This window comes from Paramormyrops kingsleyae, chromosome 11 (assembly GCF_048594095.1).
Source record: "Paramormyrops kingsleyae isolate MSU_618 chromosome 11, PKINGS_0.4, whole genome shotgun sequence".
In the NCBI taxonomy this organism is placed as follows: domain Eukaryota; kingdom Metazoa; phylum Chordata; class Actinopteri; order Osteoglossiformes; family Mormyridae; genus Paramormyrops; species Paramormyrops kingsleyae.
This window is the reverse complement of record NC_132807.1, coordinates 9,391,675-9,415,482: the sequence shown is the minus strand read 5'-3', so window position 1 is coordinate 9,415,482 and position 23,808 is coordinate 9,391,675. Positions and strand designations below refer to the sequence as shown.

The following is a 23,808-nucleotide window of genomic DNA, read 5'->3' as shown; positions in this document are numbered from 1 at the left end:
GAAGTAAAGAAAGGAATATTTAAAAATATTTAGATTGCTGCTATAAGTACCAAGTAGCACCTTTTGATTAAGTATGTTTATATTTTATGTATATTTCTTCGGTGGAAATGGACAGTACACAGTGCAAGTCCATGTGCTGTGTACACGTGTACACACACGCACGTGCGCGCACACACGCACACACAGGTTTGTAATTATATCTTTTTGGGGACTCTCCATTTATTTTTATGGGGAAAACTCTAATCCCAACATGCTGACCTTAACCCCTGTCCAGCCCTAACCTTAACCATAAGTGACCAAACAAAATATGAGACTTTTGGCATTTTTAGTTTTTTAATTGCATTCTCAGATCTTTGTAGGGACCTGAAAAATGGTCCCCACAACATCAAAATAACAGGTTTTTATTACATTGTGGGGGACATTTGGTCCCCACAACGTAATATAAATATAATCCACACACACATGTTGGCATACCTATCTAAATGGTGACTTTCCATTCATTTCTATGGGAAAAACCCTAATCCCAATCACAACGCCTTTAACCCCTACCCATCCCTAACCTTAACCATAAGTAACCAACCAAAATACGAGACTTTTGGTATCTTTACGTTTTTAATTGCCTTCACAGATTTACATAAAATTGAGGTTATCCAAAAGGGAACCTGAAAAATGTCCCCAAAAATAAGGAAGTTTCAGGTTTTACCACACTTTGGGATATTTTGGGCCCCAAATGTGATCTATGCAGGCCCACAAACACACACACACACACCCGGGCATTTTCAAAGCAGGGCATCAGAGATACAGAACAAAAGTAAAAAGGTATAGAGTGAATTTTCTATAATGGAGTGTTATTATATATAAGTTGTAACTTGCATAACTCTTCTGTAAGTTGAACTTAATGTCCTGGTCTCTGCTGTATCTCCTGTGTGTGTGTATGGTGATTAACAGTATGATGGGATGCAGCTGAACCTAAGCCCAAAACCCTGCCTGTTCAAAAGCGAAAAAACAGCAGAATGCGTCACCTTTAGCAAGGTATCAAAGCTCCATTGCATTAATAAGAATAAAAATACTCAAGGGAAAAACTATTTGGAAACATTTTAGGGCACAGGATTAATTCTGAGGAAAAATATCGATAAAAGTATGATTTATTGCTTATTTGGACCAATGGATGGATTTATTTGTCCAAATGTCTATAATTTGTAGATATCTGGTGCTGGTTGACTATTTAGAGTTATACATTTCAAAATGCTGCAATTTACATCCTTCTTGTGAAATATTCATGCACTTGGGTAACTGGTATAAAAAGACTAAAGAATGAAGATGTGTATCCCAGTAGGACTGTTGGCGATACGCCCTGAAATATATCAGTAAAGTTTTTGGCTGTTTAATTATGTGACGACATAAGGTAGGGATGGTGTTACTTACTCTGAACGAAAGTGTCTGCCTACGTGATACCATTTGTGTGTGAGATTACACTGACAGACAACTAATTGTTAATTAAAAATCACTTGCAAAACAGCACTCTGTGCTGCCTAGTATGCCAGACTATGCAATCCCACTCAGCCGTGCATCTATCCACTCATCTATGCATCTTCCATAACCACTTATTTAGCATATAGTCACAGTGACTTTGCAGTCCACACATTTATAGAATTAAGAAGAAATGTGTTATTGACCACGGGAATAATAATGATCCATGCAGATAAACTTGGTGGATACATTTAATTTTCAAACAAGATTTTTATTACACATCTAAGTCAATAGGTTATCCAGGTTAAAGTGCTTTACATCAATAATATACAAACAGTTTATATGAGAGGAAACAACATATATTGACAACAACAAAAAAATGTAAAAATCCATACATAGATTAATTAAAACTAAATCAAAATGAAGAGTACTATTTTACTAAGAAAAGAATCACAGTATACATATATGTTAATTGCACATAGCCACATAATATATGCCAATGATATCTAAAGAGGCGATGGTTGGACGTTTTCAGAGGATTACACAAAATCCTCCACCAGAGGTCTTTAAAACTTTATATTAACAATCTACAGTACATACAGTGAGCCGGAAAATTAAATCTGGATTTGTTGAACGGATTACTACCTACCGGCTCTTCTTTTTAAATTAGTAGTGAGGATACGCTATTCACTCTTTGCTCACCAATTAATCAGCTCCAGCGTCATATTAACACCAGTTATATATGTACAACTTGAACAGTAACAGTCCTTCAGTGGTAGTTTGTACTTTATTGGAGATTCCGGTGCTTAAATAGTCTCAAAGTATTTCCTAGAACTGTGCCAGGTGGCGGTTGGATAGACTCGCTGCCTTTTTGGCCTGAATGACCTGTGATCGGTGAGAGTGAGGAGATGCCGATTTTATGGAGGCAGGAGCGGCGGTTTAAAGGAGCAGGTTCCGGTGCAGTGGCGCGGGGTTAGCATCTTACACGAGAAATGGTGTAGCGCGTCGTGAGCTTCTAGGGAGAAAGTACATAGATCGGTTAAAACAGCTCACAAGGTCACGCAGTTAGAATGGATCTTCTTAAACAGATTATTTTATGTAATAATGCCGAATATAATCAGCAAACAGTAGGTAATTACGCCGTACTCCTCTTCCATGTAGCTGCGCGTCATACATTAGCGGACGTTCATATTGATGAATATTCGCTGGGTGCCTCGTATTACACACAGTCGCAACGTAATCCGGTCACATAATTCGAAAAGATAAATTACCTTTTAGTTTCTGTTGAATTGCATAGCGAGCTTTTCTCTCTTGGTCCAACTCGCTGCATAAGGTGTCTGAACATAAGTAAAGAAAAAACAAATGATTGGAAGAGCAGCAATCATCGAGGCCAGGCTCACAATATGCAATAATAATACGTCACAATATATGAAGCCTAATGGGTCGCTAAACCATAGACATAATTTCTTATATTTAACAAATAGCCTATAGAAACACGGAAATCATATGCAGTGTATCACATCCTGAACGATCATTGTAACGCCCTTTTGAGTTACCCTGCATTTAGTGCAAAGTGCCTTCGCTTTTATGTTCAAATAAACATGAAATTTATGTAGGCCTATGCAAGTGAAAAATAAGTCGGTGGTTGTAGCATAATTAGGCTACTTCGTGTAACTGGTCGGTTTGTGATGACACGCAGCAGTAGAAATCTCACTAAAATTAGATTGTAATTATAGTTTAAATAGCAAAATACGTCTGTTGTGGATCAACAACTGAATGTGAGTTATTCGCATTTTAAAATGTTAATTATGAATTAGCATGCTGGCAAGCTTTCTAAACCACCTGACAAGCGAAACTCACCTCGGACTATCTGTAATTGCTGTACCATCTCTTCTCTATAGGAAAGTTCTCTTTTCATTTGATCTTGAAAATTGTCTGTAGTGTAATCACAATAGCACAAAATTACAAAACCTACACACGTTCGTCGTTTAAACCTTGGTTTACAGATTTTATGCCTACAATAAAAATCAATATAAAACCAAAAATTGTTTGATGTTTATGTATTAAGTCATCAATAACGTACTCGGCTTTGAGGTTTGCCCTTATGTTACGCTACCTTATAGTGTTTTCGTTAAAATTTGGATAATGTGAATGGCAACGCGGTGTTATTGGTCAGTTAAGCAGCATAAATCTTAGTAACAAAAAGAAAGTCTTAGAATTTTAATGGTGTTAAATGCATTTCAGAAGAAGACCAAGGCCTGTATGTTATATGCACAGAAAACTGGTCAATACAACATTTTCCATGCACAAATTGTTCAAAGATGTATACACACTGCATATATCTACGAAACCTCTAAAATCCTCACTTCCTACATTTTTATTTAATGAAGCCTACCTTTCAAACTTCGAAATTCACGTTCCAGCTTTTTTCTGAGTTCCACTTGTTCCACGAGTTGTCTCTGCAATTCATCTGCAAAACAATATTAATATTAGTTTTAGTAATTTAAGGTATTTGTATTACATTAAAAAATCAGAGGCGATAGCAATATTTTGTCATTGAAGTAGTGTTTCTAATGTAGACAACAGCAATAATAATAATAAGCAATAGTAATAATAATGGCGAAAAAAACGGTAACTCTTTAAATACAGATAATGTATTAAATTTGAACAATACTTATAGAACAAGTATCGCCATCACTAAATATAATCATTAATTTACTTATTTATAGTGTATAATCTCTTTGAATAAAAGAGAAACGGTTAGTATGGCGACACAACGCCACGATAATTACTGCTTCAGGGCGAAAGGGGGACAATTAGTTTAAGGTAATAGAAAATACTGTTAAATTATTATTAATTCAAAATGAAATTTAATATAGAATATTAACTGAACTATGTTGTCCCGGCATTACAGAACGTACTTCTGTAACAAGAAATCTGCATAATAACGCAATAAGGTGACGGTGTATTAATTTTTTATCTCTCAAGGCGCCAGACTTCACGCGCGAATTCTCCGTTACGTTCTGAAGGGCTTTGCCAGGATTACGTGCAGCTAATAAGAAGTTTGTTTAGAAATGTAACCTGAATTATACATTAAATGTATCCCATCAAATTGTAAATGGATGCTAAAAAAATAATATTCATCTTGATTTACCCTAGATTAACGAAATATAGTAACATTGTTTTAAAGGAAGGAGTGACACAATCGACTAAAACATGGCTTGGGGTTGAGATTTTCATCGCAATTACCATTCCCACAACTAGCCTACAGCGCCCTCATTGGTTATGTTAGCAGCTTGGCTACGGTATTTCGCCATATTAGTATATCAAGACCCTGCGCTTGGGCGGCGTGTCAACCAATGGTGTGTTTTAGCCATTTAAGTTAATCGCACGTGCTTCCTCCCCAAGGATCTATTTAAAATGATCCAATAAATCACACATTTTCAACATTACATGAGTCATTAAATAAAATATTGTGGTTCTAACACTTATAACCAGTTGGTTAGGATCTTTTAGCATTAAACGTGAAATAGCCTGTTTGGATGGTTAACCACTGACCGTAAGATAAACCAAAGCAGCCCCATAGCTGTTCGGTTCACGTGACAGTCAAGTGTCTATTGTCCATATCTAGTAGATTTCGAAGAATTAAGACCTGCATTTTTTTGTTTACAAAACAACAGCAATAATAGAAATAGTAAATTAAATAAGTATATAAGCAGTAAACGCTGCAAATAGTCAACACATCACTGTGAACAATGAAACATTGTAATAAGCCAGGCGTTTGTTAATCGATTGGAAAGCATTTCAGATAAAATTGTATTACAGGCCTATTTAGTGGTCCATCAATCTTTATCAATCAAAAGAATCAAATAACAATATCAATAATAATTAGGACCCATATTGCCTGACAAGACAACCAGATATTAGAATAAATATTTGCGATAATGTAATACGCGTTATTGTATGTTCTTTAACCTACATAGCATAATATTCTGTAAATATATAAATAACTTCAGAACGGTTAATAGTACTAATATGACAACAAAGGACAATAACCAACTTCATACAAGGCATTTAACCCCAATGAGGAGCGCGTGGCAGCCCTGCTGTATCCAAATAGAGACTGACAATTTGATGTATTTCCATAGTCACAGTGCGATATTCAGACAGCTGCTATTACTCATGAAGTGTTTTTTGCGCGAGGATTTCCCGTCGTTTAGCCCTGGCGATAAGAGCACCGCTGCAGGGACTTACAGGCAACGTGACGTCACAGTCACTCGCTCCTCTGAACTACTTTACGATTTCTTTATCAGTTTTACCGACAGTAAACGCGAAACCTGTATCCTCATATTAATACGGCGTGACGACTGATGAAGTAAAGAACAAACTGATTTACACGATACGCCCTATTGACAATGACTTGGTAATAACATACTCAAAATCGCATACTGTCACCTTTCATCATCACCCCCCTCCCCCCAACTTGCATGAACTGTGCAGTAATAATACATCTTGGCGAAACGTAGTTTTCTGAGCATCGTTAGGCTGGGATGTCGGTGCGCAGTCATGAGTTTTCTCCTCAAGCTATCCGCTTCCTGTCAAAACATGCTCATATATACTGTAATGTGTGCTATGGCTAAATGAGACCGTTTATTCGTTAGGGCAACACCCGTGACAAAGCAACGCGGGCTCGATATGAAATAATAATGTTTTTTTTCGGCAAATGTCTGTAATGTTTGAATGCTTGTATTATGAGATTAACAGGCCTATAATTTTAATAATAATGATTTCAAATAAAAGCAAAACGTTTGCATCCACGCTGGGACATTTACCTTTTGCCATGTTCTCGAAGTCTTTTTCCATGAATGGTACCCTGTTAACATCACTGCGCACCACCTCTTCACCTGCGGAAACAAAACATACACAACCTTCATGGTCTGCTGAGCAATTCCTTTCAAATTGGACTGACTTCAGCCACAATGACATTTTTACGCCTATTCATATATATGTTGCAGGGTACACTAAACACACTATGCGCTACCGTGGAACGCAGTAAAATATAGAATTAAAATAAGTAAATCTGTTCAGCCTCAAGCAAAGGAGACTGAGGGGGGACATGATCCAGGTCTATAAGATTCTAACAGGTTTGGATGCTGTTCAACCGAATAGTTACTTCAGCATTAGTTCAAATACAAGAACTCGTGGCCATAGGTGGAAATTAGCGGGAGAACATTTCAAACTGGATTTAAGGAAGCACTTCTTTACACAGCGTGTAGTCAGAGTATGGAATAGTCTTCCTGATAACGTAGTGCAAGCTGAATCCTTGGGTTCCTTTAAATCAGAGCTAGATAAGATTTTAACAACTCTGAGCTATTAGTTAAGTTCTCCCCAAGCGAGCTCGATGGGCCGAATGGCCTCCTCTCGTTTGTATAGTTCTTATGTTCTTATGTTCTTAAATAGAAATGGCGCTGCTCTCAATAAAGGCAAACCCACCGGCGTGTGGCTCTCTCGGACTTTCCTTGGAGACAGCGGCTTGATCCTGGTAACTTTTCTTTAAGTCCATCTCTTTCGTTGTCGAAGAAATGTCTTCTTTATGTGAATCTTAAACGGCAAGAAACACACTTATTTAATTCTACTGGGAAAAGCAGCATCCAGCTAATTTCCGTATGTTTGAGCACAAAATCCCATCACGATAATCACAATTATTATTATTATTATTATTATTATTATTATTATTATTATTATTATTAATAGTCTTATATTTATCCAGTACATCTCAGGATGACATTTTTTATTTAAAATACACATGTTATTCAAACTGTGAAAGGCATTTATTGTTTTACATTTACAAGCGTAGGAGGAAAACGAAGAATAGTATACCGTTTGAGTCCAGTAGCTCGCACTGATAATTTTTGGTTGGCCCAAAATTAGCTGGAACACTCAAGGGCATGTGCTCATCTCTTTCACGTGCGTACACCTGTAAAATGAACCGCGCAATTAAATGTAATTACCCTCAATTCTCTAATGCCACACAATTCCCGATCTTTTCTGTAGAGATCTGATACGGCCGCGTACGCAAGGCCAAATTGTGAACGAGTAACAGGCAATTAATGTTTATACCTCCTAATTTGCACCCCTTTTCAGAGTCCTAATATCGTAGCTATCTAGGCCAAATTATACGGATATTTGAGGAGCAGCATTTACAAATAAACAACGATGAACACTGAAATTACTGAAATTTGATTGGAAGCTCTTCAAAGCGCAAAGCCTAAATATCTCTATGACCTCATCAGTTAAGATGAGAATGTAAAATACTTTAAGCATAGTAGCTAGAAATAATAAAAACTATAAAATATATAATATAAATGTATAAATGTTACTATAAATATAAAATATAATAGATTTTTTTTCATTTTGTGCATTATTCAGTGTATTAGCAATAATTAATTTACAAACGTAGACTATGTCTCTTGTTTCCACTTATTTGTATTTGCAATGTACATTTAAATTGTATACAATGGATTATGCCCGTTTGCGTGTTCACGCAAACGAATATGATGATTCTTCATATATATCTGGCGAATCTGAACACGAAAGACAATTATATGGGAGGCATACTGACTTCATACAAAGATGCGTGGTTATTGCCATCTGCTATGGGTTCGCTCTGCCTCTCCTCGCCCGGGGATCCTGCCTCACTGAAGGTTCCTCTCTGCGAGTCCTCCGGGGCGGGCAGCGGTTCGGACTCAGGTTCCTGGTTCTTTTCTGGGGTGACCTGAGAGATGACCAGTGCAGGTGGGCTGTGGTGGTCCTCCACCGAAAGCTGGAGAGATTCTTCATCTTCGGGCATCCTGTTCGATTCCACATCCACATCCGGTTCTTCCGCGCTGTCCGCGTCGGGGGACACGGATCTATAACTGGAACTCTCGCTCATGAAATCTGGTGACATGTACCCGGAGCGGGCCCCATTGTACGCCTCTCGGTTTCCATAAAGCTTAGCTATGCTTTCAGCGTCTTTGACGACTGGTCTGAAAGCAGAGATGTAACTTATTTTTCTTGGGGCAATGGGTACTCCCTCCATTGATCTAGTCTCATCTCCGGATTTGTCCTCTTCGTTTCTGGTAGACTGAGTGCTGGAGCACCGTTCACTGTCTAAAAGACTGTCCTTCGGAGTGTTGGTGCTTCGGTCGCTCTGCTCTGAAGTGTCCTGCTCATTCTGCCTGATGCTCAGAAGTTCTGTGGGCGGTTTAGGTTGCGATTGCGGGTAAGGCGGGATGGGGAGGCTGCCGGTTGCGGGCCAAAACATTGGGAAAGAAGGGTATACACTGTCCTTTGCTCCGGGCCAAAACACACCAGACAGATTGGTTTTATTTTGTTCTCCGATTCCAACGCCATCGTCTTTCTTTTGACACAGTCCAAATGCTGGAAATCCATACGGGTGTGGAAAGAGCGGCGGTGGTATTTTTTGCAACATCCCGAAACTCTTACTTGGCACAGGAATGACGGGGTAGCTGCGCACGCTGTTAGCCAGGCTGAGGTTATCTCGGTCTTCCTCGCAGCGCATAGTTTTGTGAGGGATCTCGGGTGAACTGCTTTGAGGAAGGCTGCCGGAACTCGGTGGTTTTAGAGGAGAAGAACGCTCAGACGCCCCAATAGGGAGCGTCCTTTTACGGCTTCCGCCATTGAACATGGCTTTCACGTCCTCCCACGCGTGGGCCACGTCGTCCGATATGCTTTTGTCTGTTAATTTGAGGTGGCGCCGCCAAGAATTGAAATTAGCAGCATCTGGCTGCGTGTATTTTGACTCGGGAGTACGATGTGAATGAAAGATGAATTTGTTGGGAGAAAAGTACATATTGCAATACGTGCACTTAATACACTTCGCTCTAGAGCTATTATACCTAGCTGGTATGAAGCTACCGCGGCTTCCCCAAGCGCATTCGTGAGACACATCAAATGCGAAGTTTTCGGGTAGTTTGGGGGGACTGTGAGCGCCAAGAAATGATTTGCAGAGCCTTTCGGCCTCGCGCTTGGTGATCATCCCACAGCGCCTTGAAGATATGGGCATTGCCCCCGCGCGCCGCAAAATCTCGAGCTGGACCGGTGTGCACTGCACACAAGTGATCCCAAGAGCAACGCGTCGATTGTGGATTTCGTTGTAACTGTAGTTCTTTAATAAAGTATTTGAAATTTGTGCCAGGCAGAGTCTTTCTTGGCCGTCTATTACCAAAGAAACGATGGGAACTCCATATAACGCAGTTTCACTGACTTGGTTGGGTTTAAGAGAGCTGGTACTGGAGTATGGTTGAAGTTCTTGTTTCGAGTTGGGGGAAGAGTTGGAATCTCGTCCCGTTGGAAGCTGACTGGGGATCGACTCCATTCCTGGAAGTCTGAAATAATAATAGAAACATTTCAATTAGTATTAAAAAAAAAGTCTAGACTATGGTTATATTTACAGGGAATTTTGTTTGCAAACATCATCACCTTTACGCAATAGTATTTGGATCTGGTATATAAGCCCTGGTTTTCATAGTCAATGAAACGGACCAGTGAAATTTTCGAAATCGCATTCATTGTTTGTTGGAAAGAATATACCGCGACATTTTTTTGCTATTCAAAATGGACTATTTTTCTTTATACCATATGGTAAATATATATGTGTATGTAATTAATTATAGAAACATTTTAAAACTGAACAGTAATAAAATCGACTCAAATACATTTGTTCTCTAATAATTATAAATGCATAACATTGAAAATATAGTAAGCTAAACATAACAGCATTAGTGCAAAATAAAGAAAAAAGTAGCAAAAGACGCCTCATATATAATGCATCTGTAGTTTATGAAACGCAGTTGTTAATTATGAGAGCGAAGTGACCTTCATTGCGGCTACGTTTCATTTTAGTCACACTGACCGTCTGTTTTAAACAAAACTTGTTTTTTTTTTGGTTAATATAACCAGCAATATTTCCCTTGATTTTTCGCCAAAATTCTTTATTCTAAATATAAATTTTCTGGATTATGTTTATCATAATACAGGACAATTTCTTTTATCGGCATTGTTATTTTTAAAGGAAAGGGGGATTTGTTAGATTTGCTTTGTATAAGTCCTGTTATTATTTGCGACGTATATGTGCTTGTACATTTTATAGCTGGTCTGAATTACATATCCTGAAGAGTTAAGTTTGCACTCTATTATCAGTATGATCCCGAAACCTCTCCTTAACGTCTTTAGGTCGGCTCAGCAATGAGGAAGATTACTTAACTCTGCCGATAAAGATGCTAACACGTAAAAGAGCAGAAGGAAAATATACTTTGAGCCGCGCCAATGAGCTTATCTTCGAAGTAAAGAACGACTAAGCTGCTTTCGTTGTAATTACACAGATTCAGTTGTGCGTCTTTGATCTGTTAATAATAGCCCTGTCTTGTATAATTAAAACATTGAAATTGCTACCGCTCAAAGCAACGTTTCGTTTCTAAATGATCGTTTTCAGTCAGTAACACGATATACTGGCTTTGCGTACAAATATACAATATTTACATGTGGTATATGATTTGTAGGCCGGGAATTTAATTAACGCGGAAAAGAAAATGACCGTTAATTAGGCCAAAAAACATATAAATATTTAAGCAATTTATAAAAACAAACATGAGAACAAGAAAATGTCATTCTGAGCCACAATTTTTTGTTACACTTTAACGCAGAAGTAAAATACATGATCTTCATCGAAATTACGATATTTAGACTAATGACGATGACAGCGCATCAGCAGGAACACTAAAGATAATGATACTCAGTGAGCGATCTTACCTTATTTCGAGGGAGGAAATCACTGTTCCCTGGAAACAGCAAACTCTAATTATACAGAACGGCTCTCAAATTTTTTTATCAGTAACTATCAGAAATCGTCCAGAGTTCGAGGCGAAATTGGTGTAGGATTTCGGTGTTTAGATTTGGTGAGATATTGAAGTCTATCAGCCTGCTGATCTCTCTCACTCACTCTCTCGCTCTCTCTCTCTGTTTATCTCAGTGCAACGAGTGGACCTCCATCCTGCTCGACTCTCGTGCAGTGTGTGGGGAGCGGGAGGTGAGTGACCACATGGCAGTCCTGGTCTCTTCGCTAGTCCTCACTGAAGACACTCAGCGCTGATCAAGTGACAGCTAAACTAATGGCAAGGCACACCCACTTAGCACCAACATATTTACATTAACTGTTTGCCTTCGGGACCGGCGGAAAACGACAATCATGGTTGTCAACCAGACAATTTAAATTGAACCTGTGATCTTTTTTTTCATGCTGGAAACAATAGGAACGAAAAAGCACATGCATCTGTAATCCAAATATATTGTCTTTGTAATTTGTTTATGTACAGTAATTATTTTAGTGTGTCATGATGAGTTGGCTACAACGTTTTTATTGATATATAACGTAGCCTTCATTTCCTCAGTGCAGCTGCACAGGTAAGGTGCGCTTTGATGATTCTATTAACGAACAAGATACTTTTAAATAAAAAAAAACACGACTTAGGCTACTGGACGTTTTTAGTGCTCGATTGTTATGTTTAGACTGTAGATGTCCTTACGAGTGTTTCTAGAACAGAAGTGGAAGTGCATCGGAAGACTGAAGAATAAAGGATTTTGGCACGGGACAAAATTTGGGTCTAGATAATTGTTAAATTGTTTCACAGTGGTTATTAACGTTAATTCGTATCTGAGTACGGCAGTGACAAGCAAATTAAGAAATCCCTGACACTAAAATAATTAACTAAAAATCGACATCCTGAAAATACATTTTATTATTTCTCGTGGTTACACTGCCATCTGTATAATGTCTCATAGGCGCGTGGCATCAATTACTATATTCTGCTAAATAAGAAATTAAATTTGACTGAATGTTATTTTTTTTTGGGGGGGGGGGGTATTATGGATGACATATAATTTATCTTTCAAAAATGGGTTCCCGACACCGTATTTTCCAACATTATACTATTACAAGAGACGGTAGTTCACTGAACAATATTTTAACTTGGCTGACTTCGGTTTATTTATGTTACATCGTGGATACACCCACTTTCGAGGGACCTTTAGATGGGGAGAACTGCAGCGCACACCTAGCTTAAAGTATGGCTTCTGGCCTCAGTCTTAGGTAAGTATTCGGACACGGTTAACGGCGCGGTCTGATCAATGCCCACGGTTAACCTTGTTCAGTCCTTCAATGAAATATCAATTATCGGTCTATTGTAAAACATGAGCCTATACGGACGCATCCATCTAAGAATAAACAGGAAAGATTCAGCGCAGTGTGCGCTACAATTTAGCTGTATTTACCAGGATTACATGTATTTGAGAGCAATTGTCCTAATATTCATACCCAATTAAAACTACACATATATACGCATGCAAATGCATACAGTTCAATCGGCAAAATGTGAAGGTTTTGCAAACTCATTCAAACGGCGCAGGTTTTCCCAGGGCCGACAAAATCTTATCTACGCATTCATTTAATAATGGGGTATTTTGAGGAATAACAACAACAACACTAAAAATATTAACAACAACAACTTTGTACAATAGGTGTAATAGCAAAAAAATCAATAACAGCAACAATAATGATGAAGAGTTCCACAGTAACAGCAGCCTGTCTAGTTTATTAATCTTTCACCGCAGTTTTATAGGACGACCGAGGAAAGATGTGTAGATTCAGGAACATAGTTTAGAGGGGGGATACCATTTAAATACAAATTACGATGCATAAAGAGTCCAAATTTCCCCGGGTTCTTTAAACAATGCCATATTATTAACTGTCCTTAATGGCCGCGTTGATTAAACTGTAATTAATCATACTGTCTAGGCCAAAATGTGAACAATTACCCTAATCAAACGTCCACAAACGGCCTCAAGCTACACTTTTGCTAAGCAGACCCTATTGAACTAGAACAGCTTTTGCTGTTAAGCAAGGCATGGGTTACATAATGTTTTATGCATTATTTATTACTGATCTTGGTCATTTTTATAGCCAAATATATATTCGGTCTGTATACATTCGACAAGTGCTGGATAGGCAACGTACAATGCATGCCTTCTATTTTCAATGGAGATAACAGATACAGGAACTGCGTAATGTTCTTTCAGAATCGATACTTTTACGTTAGTTCAGAAATCGGAATAAGATTTCATCGGTTTTCTGAAACAGCCGTATAAGGCGAAACAGCAGGGATCTTTTAGTCAGACATGTTTAGTATATTTGCATAATGATAATATGGTGCAGAACTGCAGGTAACGTGGATGATGATCTATCAGGTTCCCAAGACCTCCGCATTTGTTTCGCGGCGTTTCATGTCTGATTTGGACTCAATGAGACCGTCCAGTGCATCGAAGTTGTAAATTTTTAGCTGCTTCGATACTGAGATCTGACAGCGACACTATCAGCCCAGAACACTGCAATATTAATGGAGAGAGGAACTTAAACCCGATCTGGCTGGTCCGTGTCATCTTTCACAATCAAGAGGTTTTCCTCCTCCCCAACAATAATTACAATTTTATACTGTAATTATTTCTCTCTTCTTAATAATTCAGAGCACAAGTTAAATGCCCCATTGTTACTGATTATTCCTGAGAAAACTTACGGGCTCATATGTCCTAAAACACTCATCGGCGTTTGGGTTCAGCACCGGCACAGCGACAGATCAGCCCGTGCGCTTTTAATTAGACCTTTCAGCGGTAACTCTAGACAAGCCCTTCCATTACCTCTGGACAGACTTGAATAAGATTTTTTCTTAGAGTAAATGATCTGAGCCGCATTTGCGTGCTTTCAATTGTTTAAACAAATTAGCATTTAAATATTAATGCAGCGTAGATTAAAGTCGCTAAACTGTACTCACTAAAAGATTTTAATTTGCAAAGTCTACTGTTAGATTTACGGACGTGCAACAAAATATCATGCAGAAATAAAGCGAGAAATATTTTGAAGACACCATAGCAGCGTTCGATAAACTGCCTAGAGAGAAAAAAAAAGAGCCGAACGTGTTTTAAAACTAAACTCGTAGCACATTTTAAATGCGCATTGACTGTTATATACAACCCCCAGCTCTGTCAATATTTGCCTTGTGTCTTGCCATAGCATTAATCATACACAAAAGCTACACAAACTTTTAAAAAGGTATAATAAATCCCTAACCATTAAATATACTACAGCATGCTTGTCGGACTTAGAGACTCATGTCTGGTCTCTAAGGTGTAGTGCTGTACAAATGTGTTTTTTTCGACCAAAGGCAGAAAGCACAAGATTAAATAACAACTAAAAAGCTGTTTAGATGCATCCTTTGATACACACAAATTTTTACTCTGGCATACAATGTACTATGAAGGCCAGATTTCAAATACGAATTGCAAAAGCAACGTCGGACAGATATAAAAAGGAACAAATTGTGACAGGTAACAGGAAACATCTGTTATAGCGGGTGAAATTTAACTGGATGGAACTATCTGCTTTTGCGGATACTTTTTCGTACAAAACAGACTTCAGTTCAATTATAGACTGCACATTGTCACTGAGTAAACCGTACGTTGTTCTTCTTGCTGATTTTTAAACGATAGCTGTCACAGTAAACAAATCTTCGTTTCGCCACTGCACCAAAATCCCACACAGCACGCATCTTAGATTTTTTTTTTGCTTTAAGTAAGTTCACAGCTTCCGAATGACATCACTCTTAACGGCGATGTTAAATAACAGCTGCATTGCCTATTGTTTGCGTTACCATTAGCTATTTCCTTCAGTTATCTACGTTTATTATATAGATACTTTAACTTGTCCACTTCTCTATTTATTGCCTTTTAAAATGTTTATTCTCCTTCTTCTGTACCTTCAGAACGGCTACTCCATAAAACTGATTTTTTTTTGTCAAACTATGTTAACGCTCAGGATAATTTGTATGCATCTCATTATACAAAACTACCGTGAAATCAGTCAATATAACGACTCTCTCGCGATGTTATTGGGGCTGTTAAACGTAAACCCTGTTTTATATTATGATTTAATAAGACAGAATCACATAGGTACCAATGCTACTCAAGCAGTTTGTGCGCTGGTCTTCATTGGATTTGTTGTTCTAATGTACTTGTTACGTGCAGTAAACTGTAAGTCGCTTTGGGGAAAAGCTTCTGTCACATGAATGAATGCATGAATAGGTAAATACATACATAAAATGACATTTTATATAATTACAATGAGCCTATGATGTTTTAAAATCAGTGCAAAGTAAAGTCTTACTTTGCAACTTCTGGAAACAATGAAGACCATAGCTTTTTAAAATAAAACTTAAGTCGCTGTGGTTCAGGAGAATCGGGGCAGGATGACCAACATCTTAAGAGCACAGAGGTTCTCAATGCGAAACACGCCCAATTCGCTCTGCTTTTTTCAACCGGATACTGTCAAGTTTGCCCGAGCTGTCTCGGCGCCACGATTTCTCATTTACCGCTTACCGCTAGAGAAGTAGAAGTTTAATTTATTGATATTAAGAAATGCAAGGACTGGACACTCCTTTAACAATTTCTGACTCCGTTTTTTAAAAAAGTTGTAACTATCAGAAAGCAGACTAAAAATTAGTCGCCTTTAAATTTCCGTATTAGCATTTCTGAACACAAATAATTACATTCACAGATGTAATTATTTTGTTTATAATCAGCTAGAGAGATTAAATGGTTAGTTTTAAAAATAAGTCAGCAAAGACATGCTTGCACTTCTTCAGTTTTGTTATCATTATTCCAATGAAAGTTTTAATTAAGAAAAAGCCCTGCGCGGTAGTGGAGTATTACGGCTCTGCGTTAATTTGCTTCTCAGCTTTGGATATTAATTGTATCTGTTTGTGAGGCCCCGGCAGGCCTCCCGACTCTGATTAAAATATGCACTAATGTGCGATGTTTCTTTAGGAAACTGGCAGAGGACTCGTCCACAATGCGATCTATTAATTTTCCCTTTCCCTTCAAAACAATAACAAATACAAGGTGTACAGTACGTCTGAAAGCAGCCCCATTGGAAGTAACCCTAGACAGCCCGTCCAACGACATGATGAAATGTTTCAGTGTAATTTTATACTGTAAGTGTTCGACTGACGATAGCCATTATGTCAATCTACTTATTGGAGACAGCAATCGATACAAGAGTATGCACACATTTCAGTCGTTGAAAAACAATGCACAGAGACTCCGACCACGTGGTAAAACTGAGGATAAAATTGACTATTGAACATAACACAAAGGACCAGACGCCGGTCAGCCTCCAGAAACCTCATCTGTATAAGATTTAACCCAGTGGAGAAGAAGCTGAGATCTTCCAGACTTCAGTATCGGTCAGAATTTGATTTAGATGAAACCCCAAGACAATGTATCGCCACCGGCGTAGTATCGCCATACAGTGTCCATTGGCGGCTCTCCCGTCACACGAGCAGACACAGTGGAGAGCAGGACAGTCTTTAAACCAACACCATAGCACGCTCAACCCCTTCTCATATGTACAGTATGTCCCCATTACATGCCTGCTGAGCTTTGAATGAGTCAGTGTTCTCCAGTGTAAAGAGGACTAATGACTACAGCTGATGACTGGCGGTTTTTCCCCAAGAAAGAGAAAACAATTTGTTTAATTGACAATCGGGTCGCACTAAAAGTAAATGTATATAATTGTGATTATTATTCCAGAGCACCTTGAGTGAAATTGATTTAACCAGTTTATTCACGACTCATGGCAATTAAGAGAATAATATAAAAGAAACAAACACACTCTTTGGTATATATGCGCAAGAAAATGCTGTGGGAAATGCAGATAACTGTATAAGCCTTGCCATGGATTTGAGGGGGGGGGGGGTATTCACAATTAAAATAGGAACAATTAAACCGATGCTTAAAACTACCAACATAGCACCTTTAATTTTTATGGGGCACCGTCTTTAACACTAACCTTTCTTTTCACACGATTGCTTTGTACAAACAAACAAACCAAAAGGCTGTCGTACAGAATTAATGTCTATTGGATTCTATAAATGCACAGCGGGTTATTAAACGTTTTCCAGAGCACAGGCAGATGGCTGGAAGAGCGTGTTATTGCGAGGGGGAATCGGCGTGGAGCGGAGGCAGGCGGCGCTGAGCGCGGCTCGCAAACCGGCGGGGAGGCGCCCGTGACCTCGAGACGAGCCTTAATTATTTATTTATTATTTAGCAACATCACGCGGCCACGTAATAGTGGAAGAGGTTAAACTGGGAATCACTCACATATTTGTTAACCTTTTTTTTTTTGCTCTTCGACTACGTTAATTCATTAACGGTATCAACCAAGTACACGTTGCCTTTATTCGCTCTTCAGAATTCATACAACTAGCACTTACACCGTAGTAATTAACACATAAATAATGACGACATCAATATTTAATTAAGAACATTACAATTTAACATTACAATATCCTCGATACTTTTTTGCCTTACGAAAATGGTTACCGGTTATCGATAGTAAAAAAGAAAAAGTGCAACAGCAGGAATTAAAAAAAAAATTCCCAGATCTGTTTACTTTTGAAGCAGCCCGGGAAATGTTTAGGTTAAAAGTTACGGAACCGTATCATATAAAAATAAAGGTTTTTCCTTGAGGCCAACAGAAAGATTGCCACATAAATCACAGCAGTCTAATTCAGTGGAAGTTTAATAAACGCACCTATTGAAAACGAATGTTCTCAATTTAACAGTTGTATCAGCACCATATAAAACCATGACCCCAATAAATTTAATTTTAGAGGCAGATCAATCCGCTTATTTCATATTGATCCTCGACTTGATACACTAAAATCGCCTCTTGCAGCCTTTTTTGTTTCGAATGAAAATAGCATTTCGATTACACCCTTTATTAGGAAAAGATTGCTCCGAGAGGATCAGTGTGGCCTGAAAATTAAATGGTGACATTTTAATTACTGGACATTGATAAAAGAATCCTGGGAATGGCTGTTTAGAGGGCTGGCACACTTTGTCTGACCTGATGTGCTAATCAAGTTGGACTGCTCTACGAAAGGTCACTGGCGCAGTCAGTGCAACGCAGAAGCGAACATCCAGCGCAAATGGCAGCGCGAAGGGGGCCGCGTGTCACTGAATGGAGATGCAATCTCCGCACCAAACCGGGTCAATATTTCGGCAGACGTGTTTGTGTTCAAAACAAATTGAACATCCCAGTTTCCATCTGGTACAGAATCACATTGTGTTTTGCATATCAATAGATAAAATGTATATTTAGGTTTTATTAATGAATTTACTCAATTCTGTATTGCTGAGATAAAATCCAATTCAATTCCATATTCATGTATTACCTTTGAAAAGATATTATAAAAGACATATTTTTCAAAGTCTGTCAACATCTCACTAAAATGTACCTGGTGATAATGGATCACGTATAAACTTCCTGCTCTTCACCATGGTTAATTCTGAGGGACATTCTGATCAAAATGTAGTTTTTACTACACGGCATTTAAAAACGTGGCCTACAGCTTTTTTCCCAATCAAAATATTTTGCCACGGACACGTTTGTCCGTGTTAGGGCAGGTTGACGATCCCGCACAATTTCCATAATTGCAATTTAACTGCTTCCCAAGCGCTTTATGTCCTGATTCGGGTAAGACATAATAATTCATCACCTGCAATCTTTTCAAAACAACGATTAGGCCTAAAACAGTCGCTGCGAATGAAATAGTCAGCTAAACAATTGGCACTCGTGTAGAATACTTAATAGTTGAAAACAGCGTCATTATTATGGTAGAGGGGTTTAAATCAGATCCGAGAGATTGGATATTTACCACGCAGTCCCACAGCAAGAAAACGTAGTGAAAAACGTAGTGAAAGCGGAGCCCCGGACGCGCAGGACAACAGAAAAGCCACAACAGACGGCGAGATACTGCGCATGATCTGCTGTTTTCTGTAAGGCAATACGAGAATCGAAGCCCGTCTCCCAGAAGGATTCCTTATTTAACAGAAAATATTTGTAAAGACAGCGGAGGGCTGTAACCAACGAACTATTCTTAGCGTGTATCCTCGCCATACAGAACTGAAGCTGTTCATGTCTCCCCTCCCACCCCCGTATTTTTCTCTACCGTTTCAGCACTGTTCAAGTGAAGAGTCCTGTTTTAAGTTCTGCTTAATTCATCTTGATGGGGGTGCCGTGTGTTGGTAAGAGCGAAATGAAAACCAAGCAGTCAATAGACAAGGTTATCGATTAGGAAGAGCACTGCCGACACTAAACAGCTCAAACGGAGACAGAAACAAGATGAGACAAATTAAAACATCACCCCACATCTTTAACAAGCGTCTTGTAGTCAGGAGACAAATGACTACATTAAAATGTAAAACAGTTTAAATGTACATACAATTTCAATAAACCTGTGAGGGACACAATGACTTATATGGGTTTAGGCTTTTTCTAGGTGGGGGAAAAAAAGTCCGAACTAGAATATCTACTTACCCACGGCTGCGTTAAATGCGTGATGCAAGGGAATCTAACAAAATCAAAACTTTAACCATTTTTTCTACAACTACGCTTCCTTGCATAAAGGGTTAAAAGCTCAGCGATAGTCGTTTCGAAGCACCGCGGCGTTCCGCCGGGATCGTATATCCGTTTAATAGGGTTGTGCATTTAAAAAGCAACAGCTTAATTTTGCATTAATTTATTTTCACTTTGCTGTTAAGCATGCTGCTCACCAGGATACCGATAAAGTTAAAGATACGCCCGGATGTTTAAGCACAAAGTTGTAAAAATAACAAAACCACCACTTTGAGAGGAAGAAAAAAAAACAACTGGACTTTATTTTCCATTTTTCTGTCTGTATTATTGCACACATTAGGCCTCCCTGCCCCCGCCCTGTGAATTCCCCTCCCTCCATGAAAACTACATTAACAGACACGTACAACTACATAGGCCTCTATAAATGTGATTTCAAATAAAGGTTACTTAAATCACAGTAAAGCGATGTTTCAGAGCCACACAAATTTTCTATTTTCATATTACTATGAAGAAAAGTGACACACATTGGTTACAGGTATATATCTAAAAAACCCAAACAGGCGGCAGAGAATGGGGCATAAAGGTAGGTTTTAAGGAGGCCGTGCTGTCCTTTGCATTAAGCCCGTGGCAAGAGGGCAGAGAAGAGGACCCCCCGCCCCAAGCTGGATGCGATATGATCGGTTAGAATGATTTACAAAGTGTACAGACAGCGGTCCGGCTTCAGTACATTGATTACAACAATTCCCGTATTGTTAGGCAGTGCAATCCAACGCACACCTAATTACGACTGGATCATATTTACATCATTGGCAGTTTCGGCCTCTCACGCTGTGGCATTTAAAGTTTACGCAGCTTTCGGGTTTGCAAAAAAACAAAAATGTCTCGAAGGCTGGAACTTCCGCGATTTCTTCAGAGGAATCTTGGCATATTTCTGCTGATCAGCTCCTTGTAACAAAGAATTGACACACACTGCAAAACAGCATAAAAATGAAAGAAAAAAACCTGACGAATATTTCTTAATTACAGACAGCAGTAACAAAGTCCAACTCCGGTGTTCAACAGAGATTTGTGAAGAAAATTATTTGAACAGCACAGCTCCGCTTGTCCATCATTTTATGTCGTTCCACATTAACGCTTCATTATAAAGTTTTTGTTCAATCACAATCTCAGCTCTTCTCGTTGAACAACAGGAACATCAGCAACAAAATGTGTTTTAATTACTTTTTTCAATGTATATAAAAATAAGATGACGGCTGAATCTAATACTGGAAAACATGCTACTTTCTATTTGTGTAACTTGTACAGGGATCTCCGCAAACCGCCGTGTAAGTTTACGGATATCCCGTTATTTACATTGCAAGTTTATTTCATTGTGCATCCAGTGCTACCAAACAGTGCAAAATACTTTAAAAGTGGCTTAAGATTCACTTTAATCTTATTTTGTTTCATTGCTTTCGTGCTGCCGCCAGTTTCAGCTTAAGCAGACAATTTTTATGTGTCTATGACATTTGTCTTGTAAGAAAAAAGACTGATGGGTAAGCTGGGTCTTACTGACATACGTCATTATTGAGTTACCTACAAAAAAAGTTTCAGCTGTGAACCAGTTTTTTTTTGCCAATTACTCGCTTATAAACATTATTAATATATTTCGTTGGATTTGAAACACGATTACGTTTAACTACAAAAGAAAATAAAACAATAGAAAAGGAAGTTAGCGGTCAAAGGTATATACAGGAAAATTGTTCTTGTAAAAACGGCGGGAAATTACGGCGCCCAGCTTCCGCTCAGGGCGAATTGAATGGACAGCGGGGGTAATATCAGCTGCCAGCATTTTGGCCAAACTGGCGGCACTGCCGAAACCTTTTGTGATTCAGGCGTTATGCAACGTGGAGATATTCTAAATATTACAGAAATCAGGAGACCCGATGAAATACCGAACAAACTGAAAACAAACATACCAACAGCACACATATGGACTCCGGGGATACACTTCAGGTGGAAGCAGCACTGAGGTTTGTCAGGTTACCTAATGGACCGCACTGGACATAACATAAAGGGATGTTGGCAATAACTCCCTAGGTCTGAATTCTCCACAGCAAAACCTCTTTGATCAGTTAGCATTAAGTAGATTGTGAGCTGTCATACCCTGAAGAAAACCCAGTTTGCTTACTAGGATAAAGCTTTTAACGTTTTAATCCGGCTGACCGGTAAGCTGATCTTGGTTTACTGGAAAAACATTCATTTGTATTTCAGCCAACTACAGCACTTCTGTTAAAACCTTGTGTGTGATATTCAGACCTTGTTTATTACGCTACATCAGGCAGTAGCCGAAATGTACAATTTAACTATATAACAGCAATATGTTTGAAATGTCAATAACCACCAAGAAAAATGTAAGAAAGAAGGGAAGGGTTTGTTTGTTTCCTTAAAGCCTGTTTAGGTCATTAATTTGTGCTCTGAGCTATTAAAGGTGAAGATGCAGTACAAGACGACAGCTGAGGGTCCAGAACTGCGGCAGAGCTCAGAGCCAAGCTCGGGTCTGACAGGGCCCGTCCAGGTATCTACAGCACTGAACCACCTGAAACATACCGGTGGTCACGGAGATGACCCACAGCGGGACCTGATGATGGCAACAGCCTGATCGGTGAACGAGAAGGCAAACCATGCAGGACCATGCTCGGAAAACGTTGCATGGACGAAGCGTGACTGGTGCGGGAGAGGAGCTGTCCCAAAAACTGTCTTTTAATCTCCTGGGCTGTGCAGCTCTGTGGGCTGTCCCGTGTGGCCACGCAGAAGTGGATCCAGGCCTGCGCCGTGCGTAGCCCATCTGGTGTCCGGGGGCGTAGCAAATAGGCCACACTTGCGTCCATTCCTGTTTCTCCTCTTGATCACCTCCAGTTTGTGCAGAGGCATCTTATAGCACTGAACCTCAGGCACTGTGGACTACAGACATGCTTCAGAAGGTCTAGCGAGGTTCTCTCATCCATTTTGGGATTTGCAAAAGGTTTAAAATTTAAAAAAAAAAGAAAGGAAAAAAAACCTAAGTGGCAGTGCCATCTCCCAAGCTGCCCCCACTGTGTCACGCCAGGTCACATGACACTGTGCGGCTGCGGCTGCGGCTGCTGGGCCCTCCTCTCCTCGAGGCAGCGGCACACCCACATGGACACCACCTCCGTGTTGCCGTCGTTGTACAGCATGATGAACTCATGGTCCTGTGGAGAGAGAGAGAGTCGGGAGGAGAGACCTTTAACAGCACGTTCTGCATGGAGGACAGGCGGCTTGCTGAGAATTCGCGAATAAATCTGCCAGGGTGTATCCGCTGTCCTGAGAAACGAGCTGAAAATAAAGGGCCCTGATTCGCCAGGGACTGGAAAGTCCACAAAGGGGACTAGGAGCGGAAGGACAGCCGTGACGAGCTACACGCCACTGGATGCTGCTCATGCTGTGGTCTGGAAAAGAGTGAGAGGTGTAGTAACTACACGTGTAGGGTTTGACCTCAAGCGTGCTACTTCATGCAATGCGCAACCCACAGTGACTGTGGCCGTGGAGACTGTGCCCGTGGCGACTGTGGCCACGGCGACTGTGCCCGTGGCGACTGTGGCCACGGTGACTGTGCCCGTGGCGACTGTGCCCGTGGCGACTGTGGCCGTGGCGACTGTGGCCACGGTGACTGTGCCCGTGGCGACTGTGGCCACGGTGACTGTGGTGACTGTGCCCGTGGCGACTGTGGCCACGGTGACTGTGCCCATGGTGACGACGGCTCCGGCGTGCCGTGCGACACACTGTTGTGCCTGGGTGTTGCTTTACTGATA

General features: G+C 39.7%; 2 protein-coding genes across 7 annotated transcripts in view; both read right to left on the bottom strand.

Moving 5' to 3' along the window:
• Positions 1 to 1,720: 1,720 nt before the first annotated feature.
• On the bottom strand, positions 1,721 to 20,202 carry skor1b (SKI family transcriptional corepressor 1b). Of its 5 annotated transcripts, none has more exons than XM_023815128.2 (9): positions 19,958 to 20,202; positions 8,093 to 9,860; positions 7,351 to 7,447; positions 6,964 to 7,071; positions 6,303 to 6,374; positions 3,866 to 3,940; positions 3,331 to 3,405; positions 2,742 to 2,807; positions 1,721 to 2,485 (listed from the first exon to the last, which is right to left on the bottom strand). In XM_023815128.2, exons 2-9 carry the CDS (start codon positions 9,848 to 9,850, stop codon positions 2,388 to 2,390), a joined length of 2,349 nt encoding a protein of 782 aa, XP_023670896.1. In that variant the 5' UTR covers positions 9,851 to 9,860; positions 19,958 to 20,202; the 3' UTR covers positions 1,721 to 2,387. The 5 variants fall into 5 exon arrangements, with proteins under 5 accessions (XP_023670896.1, XP_023670895.1, XP_023670897.1 ...); XM_023815127.2 differs by lacking the exon at positions 19,958 to 20,202 and adding an exon at positions 11,284 to 11,646; XM_023815129.2 differs by lacking the exon at positions 19,958 to 20,202 and adding an exon at positions 11,284 to 11,646 and having other exon boundaries at positions 1,721 to 2,482.
• Positions 20,203 to 20,265: 63 nt separating this feature from the next.
• map2k5 (mitogen-activated protein kinase kinase 5) overlaps positions 20,266 to 23,808 on the bottom strand; it is a 76,368-nt gene continuing 72,825 nt past the window's right edge. For both annotated transcript variants that reach the window (XM_023815148.2, XM_072717992.1), the window contains one exon: positions 20,266 to 23,208. In XM_023815148.2, the coding sequence (XP_023670916.1) occupies positions 23,086 to 23,208 (123 nt within the window). In that variant the 3' untranslated portion in view covers positions 20,266 to 23,085. The remainder of the gene's footprint in view (positions 23,209 to 23,808) is intronic.

What these genes read in the sequence shown, in the direction of transcription:
- skor1b (XM_023815128.2), bottom strand. Translation starts at nt 9,850, where the DNA reads ATGGAGTCGATCCCCAGTCAGCTTCCAACGGGACGAGATTCCAACTCT. An exon ending in CTTCGAGAACATGGCAAAAG is followed by an intron (nt 3,941 to 6,302) that starts GTAAATGTCCCA and finishes ATTGTTTTGCAG; the next exon opens with ATGAATTGCAGAGACAACTC. An exon ending in GCAATTACAGATAGTCCGAG is followed by an intron (nt 2,808 to 3,330) that starts GTGAGTTTCGCT and finishes ACTTATGTTCAG; the next exon opens with ACACCTTATGCAGCGAGTTG.